We start from the raw sequence: 12,291 nt of genomic DNA on the forward strand, positions 1-12,291 counted from the left end.
CCCCTGCACCTGGCTTGGCAAGGGGTTGCTTCGCACACTTCTGCTTCGATGATACACCCAAAGTTCAATTTCATGCCTCAGAGCCTTGCACATGCTGTTCCCTTTGACTGTGACACCCTTCCCTATCTCATCCATGTGTAGAACACCTCAATGGGCCTAGGGCCTCTTTCAGCCCTTCCCTCCAGAATGACCTCCATTCTCCGAAGCCAGGCAGAAAGGGCCCTTCCCTTCGTCTCACGTCTTAGGGCACACTTAATGTGCTACATGGAGCTTTGCTCGTCCATGCGTCCCGTTGTCCTGTGAGCCCCAGGGCGGGGACCAAAGCTGGCTCGCCCCCTCACCCTCACATTATATTTCCTGGCATTTGTTGGATGTCAACACGTGTCTGTTGAATGATTGGGCTTATTAGAAAGTTCTGGTTGGTTTCAATGTTTTAAAATGTCAAATATGTAATTACTTAAATCAAGTGTTTCTGTTAATAGATGAAAATCTTTTAAAACACCGGGAGAGGCCCTGAGGGCAGGAATGTAACTAAACTGTTCTCTGCGCCTGGCAATGTTAGGAGCTATCGGACTAGTCTGGGGCTTCCCACCCCGGCACTGTCAACACTGGGGCTGGACAATCTCTGTTGCAGGACGCGGTCTCGTGCAGCGTGGGTGGTGTAACCGCAGCCTGGCCTCTGCCCACTAGAAGCCAGGAGCACTTCCCCGTTGGGACGACAAAAAACGTCTCTGGACATTGCCAAATTTTACCTGCTTGCGAAAAATCATGCCCAGTGGAGAACCATCGGACCTGTCATTCAGTAGGTTTTGGGACAGTAAATATTCTCTTTGCTGCCTTGACATTAGCCAAAGCCGAAGCCCTCAGAATGTGCGAGCAGAGTCCAGTATTTTTCCCAAGACCTGACAACCAACACAGACCCCCCACCCCCGAGCCAAAGGCAAAACCACTTGCCTCTGAATGAGGCCTTTGATTGCTACCAATTTCTTAAAGCAGTGTCTGAAGGTTCTGCTTCAAATATTTATGGAGTCTACGAAATGGCCCCAGAGCGTGAGTGGTTCTATTAAATTTATAACTCCAGTGGTGATTTATTGACCTGGGAATTGCTGCAAATGCTTTGTCGAAGCTCTTTGTGGAAAGCCAGGATCCTCACGGGACTCAGGACCTCAGAGGGTGGCTGGAGGCCATCAGCTGGGAGGACGGGACAGGATGGTCCACCTTCTCTCAGGCACTGTGCGGGGAGCACTGGCTCCGTGGCGGCTGCAGCCGGACCTGCTCCAGGAGCGGGCGTCTGCCCTGAGGGCAGGGCAAGCTGGAGGCAAGAGCAGAATGAAATGGTCTCCGCTTCTACATGTTCGTAAAAGCCCCCGACCCCACCTTTATCCAGGGAAGAGACAGCAATCACAGGGGGCATTTACTGAGCATTTTCCGTGCCTCCCACCAGCGCTCCTCCTGCATCACTCACTTCCTTCTATGCCAGGTCAATGAGGCACACACGCCATCATGGTGACACGGGCAAGAGCCGGGGCCGGGGGGCAGCTCCCACCACATCACCCAGAAGGTGTCTGCCAAGACAATCGTAGATGGCTGTCCCCATACGGCAGGTTGCTTGTTCGCAGGGTCGAGAGATGGTGACCATCTCATCAGAAGGAAATCAGCATCAACGGGATGCCGACCTCATGCCCAGCACTGCCCACAGCCCTTCTCAACAAGCTGGTTCACCTGTCTCCACGGAATCCTCCCACCCAGCAGTTATCAGGCCCGCACGATGGATGAGGAACCCTGTGCCTGTTTCACAGACTCTAAATAGCTTTCCTACATCTATGTAGCTCTGACGTGCCTGGCTCAATGCCCAAACCCAACCACCCGACCTCAAAACCCCACTCTTCCTAGAGCTCCCCCAGCATCTACTATACGGTCTCAGCCCTTCATGCCCAGCATCCCCCACTTATCACATGCCTTCCCTGCCAGTGACGGGAAGGAAGGACGCCCGTGCTCAGCAGTGTGAGTCCTACTTCCGTGCCTGCTCAGTCCTCTGGCAGACTGACTGGCGGGTCTGTGCCTCACCAGTCAGACAGGTAGAAAGGAGCAAACTTCTCCGGTGACCCCAGGGGAGCAGTGACCAGTGGGCAATGGTGCACCCTCAGTGCCTCTCAGCACCAGTGGAAGATGGCGGAGAAAGACAGAGCAAGAAAGGAGAGGGAGTGAGGGTCACCGAGCACTGCCCCTCGGGCCCCGCCTGGACCAGGCCTTCGCCCAGGATGCTGCCCACCGAGCGGTGCAGGCAGGCAGACACACGCATAGCTCCACTGCCGAGACGGAGCCGGGAGAGAGGCCCACGCAGCCGCCAGGGGAGCACCCAGGAGGGAAGCACCCCCTGCACACTGAGGAAGGCCTCCTGGAGGAGGCGGTGTCTGAGCCAGACTTTTGGGAAGGCGCAGGATTCTGCGGCATTAAAAACAGAATGTCATTCCATGTAGTGCAATGCACACCCAGAATGTGAACAGCGACTTAAGGAATCTGGACTTGTCATCATATTAAGAATAGTTCAAACCTTATGAAACTGCAGATTTTGTAGGAAGGGGGTATGTACTATTTCATATGGTTCAACCTTCAACAGTGAACATTTATTGAGCTCCCATGATGGGCCAGGTATCATGCTAAGCAATGTACACATATTGATTCATTCAGTCTTGAACCCAAAGAGGTAACTAATGTCATTATCCCATTACACAGATGAAGAAACAGAGGCCCAAAGAGGTTAATGACTTGCCTGTGGCCACACAGCTAATAGGAGGCAAAGTCAGGATTCGAGCCTAGGCCACAGGGCCCCCCAACCCCGCACCGTTCACACTACAGTTAAACACAGGATAGATGATGGGTCTTCAGTGACCGAGTGACAAGATCACGGTGATGTGACATAGGGGCAAATATTTCTCCAATCACCAAACGTTTACCAGCCTTCTCAGGATTTTTTTTTTTTTTTTGGCCTATTTTTAGGCTCCTTTCTGCTTTTTTTTTTTTTTTTTTTTTTTTTTTTGTCTAAGCTCAACCATAATAGAATTGTGACATGTGACAAATTTAGTTACTGTCCTTCAAAAAATGACCTCATTTTCCTGATGGGTCACTGATCCCCTGGTGCAATTACCTAACAAACTCATTTTCCCCGTAGGAAGCTCTTACCCCGAGCCAGCCTGGATCCACGGCTTGCAAGCTGTTTCTCTGCAAGGCAGAGGGCTCTGTTCCTTGGTGCCCTTTGCAACTGAGCAGAACCATGACTGAGCAGGGGGGTGACAACGCAGTGCTGGGGGTGAGCTCGGCCACTTACTAACTGTGTGACCTGGGGTTGCTGTTTACTCCCTCTGAACCCCACCTTTTCTCATAGGGAAAGGGGGCTAATGCCGATTCCTATTTTGTCGGCCCCTCTTGAGGACTGGAAAAGCCAGTGCATCGGACATAGTAAGCAAGCAGGGGGGGGGGGTTCTTTCCCATCGTGTTCTCATCCACATCCATCACTGGGATCTCCTAGACTCCTTGCTACACCTTCTCACTTCATGCTGCAGCCACGTTCAACAGCTCGCAGTTCCCCCAACACCTGAGCAGCACTCACCCCTCTGTCCTGGAGGGCATTGTTCCCTTTGTCTAGAATGCCTCCCACCTGCTTGTGATAAGCCAGGCTTATCACAAAGATCAAAAGTCAGAGGTAATTTTCCTAGAGAAAGACCAGAGCTGGAAAGAAAGTTCTCATTCCTAGGTAATAAACCTGTAGACAAGGAATTTAAAATGAAAGTCACTAGTCAGGAAAGAAAAAAAAAAAAGATTTAAGAAGGTCGGTAGCAATGGCTAGCATTTATGAAACGCCTTCCTTGCACCCAGCGGAATAGCAAGCAAGTATGTGAGTGATTTCACCTAACTGTCTCAACAATTCTAAGAGATAAATGTTGTCTCCAGGTTTTATTTTTATTTTTTAAAGCATTAAATTATTTATTTATTTATTTATTTATTTATTTATTTATTTATTTTATTTATTTATTTAAGAGACAGAAGGCACTACTGAGGCGGGCAGGGGCAGAGGCAGAGGGAGAAGCAGGCTCCCCGAGGAGCAGGGAGCCCGATGGGGGACTCGATCCCAGGACCCTGAGATCGTGACCTGAGCTGAAAGCAGACGGTGAACTGACTGAGCCGCCCAGGAGTCCCTGTCTCCAGGTTTTAGATGAAAAATTAATAGAATCATGGAGGCAGGAGAGAAGCCACAGGAATGCCAGTAGAAGGAAACCGACAGGAATGCCAGTAGAAGGAAACCGATAATAGGCTGAGATAAAATGCTAAGAATAAGATCAGTTGTCTCCTAAGTCACAGCTGCTTTTTTTTTCCTCTTGAGCATCTCCCTCGTTCAGACACATGTTCAGCCCTGCTTCGCGGATTTTGTGCTCATATCAGCAGTAGGAGGTGTTACCCCATGTGACAGACGAGGAGGCAGAGACACAGACACATTAAGTAATCTGCCTACCATCACACCCAACTACAGCTGGGATTTGAACTCAGGCCTGTCAGACTCCACAGCTCATAAGTAAAATATGTTTTCTCTGGGAAAAGAGAGGGCTGCTCTGGCTCCAACTGGTTAGGACATTTTGGACCGAACTTCCAGTAAGTACTGGAAAAGCTGGACAGAACATAACACAGCGTCTATTTAAACCATCCAAAAGCTACCAAGATGGTCGGGATCTGTGGGACTAAAACAGAAAACAGGAGACAAGCCGGAGTAGCTGGCATGGCCGGGGAGGCCGTGTTTCCCTCCAGGTGGGGTCAGAGATAGTGGCGGCTGAGAGGCAGAAGGCTAAGCGGAGCTTCTGAGAGCTTCATGGGATGGACAAGGACCAAGGACGAAAGATGCTGATAAACATTCTACAGGCTTCTGGTTGGGACCCTAAAGGCCCTGCCCGACAAGTAAGAGTGAACAGGAAGGAAATCAGACCTCGCAGTTACTGAAACTCCTCTCTGAACCAGTTATTCCTCAGATGTGAGGCATGGTCTCTGTGCTGGCCTTGCCAACTGTCAAAAGCAAAAGGAAGCCCTTTCTGATGAAGACACTATCCACCAGCAATGATGTCTTTGTTTTCACACACGATGTCCAGTACTCCATGAAAATACCCAGACACAGAACACACAACTTGATCAAACCCACAAATTAAAAAAGAGATAATAGACAGAGACCAGGAGGGGAAACAAAGGAGTCTCTCTCTGTGGGGCTGGGCATTTTCCAGTTCTTGACCCGGTGATGGCTTTTGGGACATCACTCCATGATAAACCATTGATCTGTATGCTTACAAGTTGGGTCCTTTTCCATATTCACGCTATACTTTTAATTAAAAGTTCATCTAAGAAATTAGATGACTGATGTCCTCTCACCTTCAGAGAATCCAGTCGAGCCATCTGTGCTGGCCATTCAGCCTCGGGAACAGGCCAGGACTCTGAATACAAAGATCTTTGGATGATGACACTGTCCATTTTGGGATTCAGGAGGCATTTTTGAGCTAGAAGAGAGTATTCTCAGTCAAGCCTCAACCCAGAAATCTATTCTAAAAATCAACAAGTCTCTAAGCCTTGGAATAACCTTTTCCAGTCTCTGTCATTCCATGATCTCCACATCCCATGACAGGGGCCCTCTCGGGTGCCCTTGAACGCTCAAGTACATTATCCATACCCCTCTGATGGTCCTGCCATGGTCATGGGTATCCTAGAAGACTGCCTGCCTGCCTCAGCTTTCCCTCCCAGCTGCCAGCTCATACAACACAGGGACCACCACCTCAACAAGCCGACCCATCTTTGTAAGCCCTACCCACCTACCTGGGGTCTGGTACATAGCAGCCTCCCAGAAATGTTGAATGCACAAGTAACTCAATCAATCTAGCACATTTCTTTCTTTTAAAGGTGAGGATGCTGAGCCCAGAGAAGGACGGACACTGGCACAAATTACTGGCGATGCAGGACCAAGTGGACTTTACGCCCTTCCAACTGTGAAAACGGACGCCCACACAGACTGCAAGGATAGGAGAGGAAGGTACAGGAGGACAGGCCCAGCCTGAGCAGACAAAGACAGAAAAGATCTCTCCTTCTGGCTCAGGCACTAGACACTCCTGAGAAAGGTCCTATCATCCTCCTTTAGAAGACTCGGGGGCTCAGAGAGGTTAATTAACTTATCCAAGATTACACAGCTGGTAAGTACAGACTCCCGTAATAAGAATTGCTAGATGAGCAGATCTCAAGAGCAGCTCAGGCACCTAAAGTCAACATCATCTATACTTTCTCCAAGTTTCTATTGAACCCCTGTTATGAACATAACCCTAAACAAATCCTTAGAGGTCTCCCTTCCCCCATGCTGAGAGCACGTTGCACTTAACCAGGGAAATTCTGCCTGCCCGGGGGGCATCTTAATTTCCTTTTTCATGATAAAAATAGCAGAACACAAGCAATCACCCCCTACCATCTTCCTAAGTAACCACTGTCAGAACTTGAGTTTATCTGCTAGTGTAAGTTTTAATTATCCAGACATGCTTAGATACCATCATCACTGTAATCATCCAGTACAGTCCATTCCCTTTACACATTTAGGAGAATATCACCATTTCTACGGTATTACATGGTGCTCAGCAGCATGATTTTAGTGACCAATACTTCATTGAGTCTATGAGTTAATTAACAATGCTGGATGCCCCCCCCACCAGTTTTTCATTATTAGAAATGCTCTGACATGAATACACCACACAGAGAATTATTTACTTAGGATGAATTTCCAGGAGTGAAACTACAGGGCTGAGGAGTTCGGCCACTTCTGCAGAGACCGAATTTTTCCCTACTGTGTTCTGCTTATGTTGGGAGTGAGAAGGCAGGGCCAAGTCAGGAAGGAGGAGGGAGAAAGCGGGGTCCTGTTCCTCACCACCTGCACTTGACCCTGGCCCACCTCTCAGATCGTCCTGCTGGCTTGGACCGTGTCTGAGCACACAGATATTCCTAATTGAATACCGTACTGACCTCTTTCAACGGCTGCCTTCTCAGACTCGACATCCAGATGGTGGCTGGTCTGGAAGAAAAGACATCTCAGCAGTTACTCTGCATGGCACAGGAGAAAAAGCCTCACGCAGGCGGCCGCAACTGGAACGAAGCAGGCAACTCACCCCTCCCTGCAGAAAGCACATTCCCTGGCCAGATCCACCCGTCCTTCCTCTGCCCACGACCCACAAAGGAGGAGGATTTCCTCTGAGGGAATACAGGTGCAGGAAAATGATTACATTTCCTTTACCCAAATTAATTCTCCAAACGGAGCCTGTGATTAATGTGTTTTAGAAACTGCTGTTAAAAGTGGAAAAACTAAGGGCGGCTGGATGGCAGAGTTTCCAAGAGAAATATTCTTTCTCCACGGAGGTCCTGCCAACACCTTGCAACAGCTAATCGCTGAGCTGCCCCTGGGATCCCTGGCTCAGTTGCCCAGGAATTCAGGTCGGGCTTGAACCCGCATCCCCCGTGCCCCATCGACTGGGTGGTGGTCCTCCTGGATCCCACGACCACACAGGGTCTGGAAGAGGTGGTGTGGCAATGGCAACCTGGCTGAATCCACAAGATCAGTGCTGGCCTTTAAGGCAAGTCCGATTCCAGACCAGCGGCCCGGAGTGTGCTTCCTGGTGGGTGTTTCTGGTGGGGTCGGGGCCCTGCGTGCCATGTCACTGGGATACCTCCTTCCCCATCACCATGTCCACCAAGCATTCACATCAACTGGCCCCTTGCCTGAAGACCCTGGCGCTCTCTCTTGTTCTCTCTCTTGCTTTGGTGAACATCTGTGTGTATGTCATGACCTCATTCAAGTGCCCCTGGCTGTGTGAAGTCTTGCCTGACTCCACCTGGCAGAGTTCAGCCACCTGCCTCTCCCAAAACCCCTCCCTGTGCTGTGCTGTGACACCCGGGCTGTTTGTCCCCTGCAAAGGGGATGGACGAATCCAGAAACTAATGCACAAGGGCACAGACTCTGGCTCCACCATAATCTACAGCACGCTTACTGGACCTTCTGCACGTGGCACGCTCACTGCCTCTTCTTAGCGCTCGGTGCTTAAATCCCCGGGGACACCTCGAGTCTTCCAGCACCTTCACTGTTCACACCCCCGTGCCCTCCTGCATGCAGGTCTCTGGGCTCAGAGCACATTCTCTCCATCCTTCCAACTATCACAACCCGTCTATATCCTTCCAGGTCTGGCATGTGTGCCTCCTCCTCCAGGAAGCCTCTTCCCATCAAGTCTCTCTCCTCTGCTCACTGCCAGTGCCCCAAATGCATGATTCCCCTTGCACCAGGCTTTAGAGTGTGTCTCATTCGATGTAGACGCCTTCAGCAGGAAAATGAGGTTTCCTTGACCTTCGTATCCAGGGCAGCCTCAGATCCATTCAACTGGCTTCCAGGTGGCACTGCCTTGGGCATGTGATTGGGGTTCTAGGGGTCCTCTTCTGCTTCCTGCTCCTGGTGTATCCCACCAGCCTGGAGGGGCTCAGAGCCAGGCACTCACGGGCTGGATCCTGGTTCTGCCGCTTACCAACTCCACGTCCTGGCCAAGTTAGTGGAACTCCCCGAGCCTCGCCCTGTCCATCTGTAGAATGGGCACCCTACTATGCTCTCCACGGGGTTTTGTGGAATACAACGAGAATGGATGTCTACTAGATGTTCCACACAGGGTGGCGGACAAAGATTTGCCCTACAAGCTCTGCTCCCCTGGCTCTCTCTGTGTATAAACTTCTGGAGGAATATTCTAAACTTCATAAAAGGCAACAGCTAAAGAGAAAATAATTGCCTGGATCCTTGGAGGCCCAGGCTTGGGGTCGACTTAATGAATTAGGGGAGTTTAGGGCTCTGAGACTCATTGCTTCTTTTTAAGGTGAGACCCGTTTCTGAAGGCCCATATATATAGATCTCGTGGACAATACCCACAGGAATGCAAGCTTTTTCCAGAAGGCAGAGGGAAGAGGAATGAGAAGGGCAGGAGAAAGGGAAATGAGCACCCTGCCAGTCGCCTCCATCTTCCCAAGGCTGCGGTCCAGGTGACCCCCCGACCAGCCCCGTCCACGCCTGCACCCTCATCTCTGACTTCCAGGCTCCAGAGCTGTGAGAAACGAATGCCTGTGGTTTAAGCCCCCACCTGCGGGGTTCTGTTACAGCTGCCTGAGCCGACTAAGAAACTCAGACACGGCCCCGAGGGGAAGGCACAGGTGCTCAGAGAACCGAGGCTTGTCGTCTATCACCCGCCCCACCAGGGCGAGAAAAGCAGCTTGGCGGGAGGTGCTTCTGACCCGAGTGAGCTGCTGCAGGCGTGAGTGCCCTCCTCCAAGGGCGGGAGTGTGGACGACACAGCCCTGAACCCCTCCTGCCAGCCCAGGTGGGACCTTGGCCAGATGTTGGACTGCTCTGAGCCTCGGTTCCTCCCCGATAAAGCGGGCTTTGGGAGGACGAGGTGAGCTAACCATGGAACGTGCTGGCACAGGGGAAGACTGAGTCTCGGCCATCATCACCACGCCCAGGGAATAAACAAGCGGTGGCCTGTCCCCCCTCGGACATCTGTGGTCAGCGTGGGTCTCCTCCCAAGAGCAGAGGCCAGACGACCTGAGCCTCCAGGGTCCAGGCCCTCCCAGGGATGTTTGTGCAAGGCCTCACCTGGCACGTAGGCCAGGCCAGCTGCCCGGCCTCGGTGCTCCCCCAGCTCTGGTACGTCCCACCCAAGCCCACCCGTGTCTCCCCAGCCAGCTGGGTAGGGCCCCCAGGCTACAAGCCAGGCCCACAGCGTCCATTGGGAACCATCTGTGCTCTCTGCAATGAGAGTCAGTGCCCAGCAGCCAGCAGGAGGAGCTGCCACCACCACCATGAGGGCCTTGGTGACCCCAAGGCTCTGCTTGGCTGCCTGGCCCTCGGTCCTCACAGCCCAAGCCACTGGCTGGCGAACTAGACGAGCTGCCACATACATGGCCTGCGTGGCCCCTGCAGCCCGGCCTAGCTGTACACCTGCTGGATCTGCCTTCCCGAAGCACAGGGACCCCGCTCCAACACCAGCACTGGCTCCCCACCCACTCAGAGTGAAGCACCGGTGACCTCCCACACACTCCAGTCTCCCACCCCTGCTGCCCTCAGCACCCACCCCCACAGCCAGCCTGCTGCAACACTCTTGGTTTCTCAGACACATCACTGCCTATGGCTGCACGCTGAGGGTCGGTCTTCCAGCCACACGAGGGACCGAATCACTGAGGACGTGGAATGTGCCAGACCCTGCGCTGCTGCCCAGACTCCCAAAAGCGCACATGCACCCACTGCACCCCGCATCCTACAGGCTCGTGACTGCCGTGGCTGGGCCCAGAAGCCCCCTGCCGGGGTCAAATCCCAGCTCAGCTCAGCCAAGCAGCTTCACACAGAGAAGGCCGAGCTAGAAAGCTACTCAGAGATGTGTATATTTGAGCCAGACTTAGAAACTCTGAGCCTCAGGTTTCCCAGCTGGGGAAGGGATAATGAGGCACCTTCCCCGGGGCGGGGGACCTCCTGAGTGAGCTCCATGAAGCACATGGGAAAGTACCCGCACTGTGAGGGTGACACTTACACATATATAAAAATGTCGCCCCCGAGGCCATACAGCTAGACAGCCGTGGCGCTCCCTGATGCCAGGGCACACCCTCTTGACAACTGCCCACACTAGGACCAGGTTCCTACCCAGTGGGACTCCCTCTACGGGGTGCTTAACAGATTATCTGTCTTCAGGTCAACTCTGCCACATAGGTTGTACTGTTCCCATTTTACAGATGGGAAAACTGAAGCTCCGAGCATGTAAGAGTCTTGCCCATGTTCTGTCTGCATCACCATTTCTGCCCAGTGCTCGGCACCAGGCCTGGTGGAGCAGTAGGTGCTCAGGAAGCATCTGTGGATTTTGTGGTTTGCAAGGGGAACAGTGAGCCCCCCATTATGAAAAGGGGGGTGTTCTTGGAGACCAAAATTGTAAAATAATGCAAAACAAGTCAGGGTAGATTCAAAGCCACCTTAGACTAGTAGGAGCTTATAACTGGCCATGGCTTTCAACAGGTCTCGGGGAGACGCCCTGGCCCAGCTGGAGGCACATCCAGGCCCAGGAGCACATCCTTACAGGAAATGAATGAATCAGGCTGACAATACCATTAATTCTCCCTGTTCTCATCCCAGTGTCCAGAAGGACCTTCTGATTATAAACATTCAGTGACTAACAAATGAATAAGGAATGAATGAATGAACTTGACTTTCCAGACAACTCCACCATTTAGGGGAAGAATTCATGCTGGCATTTTTTCATCCATCCATCCAGTACATCAGCCTGCTCTAGTTCTCTAGTTCTCTCAGGAAATTGATAAATGAGCGTTCAGGTTTATACATCAGTCTCTGTGAATTTGGTCATTATAAGTCAGCTTATCCAATCCCAGCGAACATTTCAGTTCTAGCTTCAGAGCAGCCCTTGGAGGATGGGGCTCTCACTGCTATGATGCCCCCTCAGCACACAGCCAGCTGGCCCTCCCACCTGATACCTACTGCATCCCACACCCTGGAACTTTGCTTTCCCTCCTGCCTCAGTCAACACAGAGACTGTGCCAAGCACCTCAACAAGCTGCTAACTTCTTTCCTCGGCCCTTTGTTGGCTCTGAAGAGCCTTGTACCATTCACGCAAAGAGATTAGCACTGGACTGGGAGTCTAGGACTCTGGATTCAAATTCTGTCTCTGAACCAAGTCACCATGCAGCCCTGAGCAGACCCCTTGGCCTCCAGGCCTCCGCCTCCTGGGCTGTGTGGTGACTGGGACAAGATGGCCTCTGATGGCTGTGGGGAAATGGAAGGGACAGAGAAGGCGGGCCTTGCAGAGCTGGGCTGGGAAGGGCTGAGGAGTGGAGGAGCAGAGCTGGAGCTAAGCTGCAGAGCGGGAGTGTTTGAAACAGGGCCGGCTGTGTCTATAGCAGGAGCTGCTTTTTGCCCTCACACCATCAGGAGCTGTGTTTGGTGCGGGTGTTGCTGGCTGGTCCCCAGGAATGAGGCTGTGTGCCTGCCTGTGTGTGAGGACGGTGGGAGGCGGCCTGGCCTGAGCACCCACCGTACCATGCACACAGACCCCGGGTGCCACTGTTCAGGGCCAGACCTGGGTGAGAACTGGTATCCATGACCATCCACACTGCCTGGGGGCTATGTGACCTTGAGTGAGCCTTCCAACCACTCTGGGCCTCAGTTTCCTCTTTGGATGACTGTTAGGAGAGGAGATC

At 52.2% G+C, this 12,291-nt stretch overlaps 1 protein-coding gene across 1 annotated transcript in view; it reads right to left on the reverse strand.

Annotated features, from left to right (window-relative positions):
• Positions 1 to 1,069: 1,069 nt before the first annotated feature.
• The window catches only part of CUNH4orf50 (chromosome unknown C4orf50 homolog), a 45,851-nt gene continuing 34,629 nt past the window's right edge, over positions 1,070 to 12,291 (reverse strand). The window contains exons 11-13 of the mRNA XM_040624925.1: positions 7,033 to 7,081; positions 5,410 to 5,534; positions 1,070 to 1,312 (exon numbers count right to left, since the gene is read on the reverse strand). Of these exons, the coding sequence (XP_040480859.1) occupies positions 1,070 to 1,312; positions 5,410 to 5,534; positions 7,033 to 7,081 (417 nt within the window). The remainder of the gene's footprint in view (positions 1,313 to 5,409; positions 5,535 to 7,032; positions 7,082 to 12,291) is intronic.

This window comes from Ursus maritimus, unplaced genomic scaffold (genome assembly GCF_017311325.1).
Source record: "Ursus maritimus isolate PB19 unplaced genomic scaffold, ASM1731132v1 scaffold_8, whole genome shotgun sequence".
Classification (NCBI taxonomy): Eukaryota; Metazoa; Chordata; class Mammalia; order Carnivora; family Ursidae; genus Ursus; species Ursus maritimus.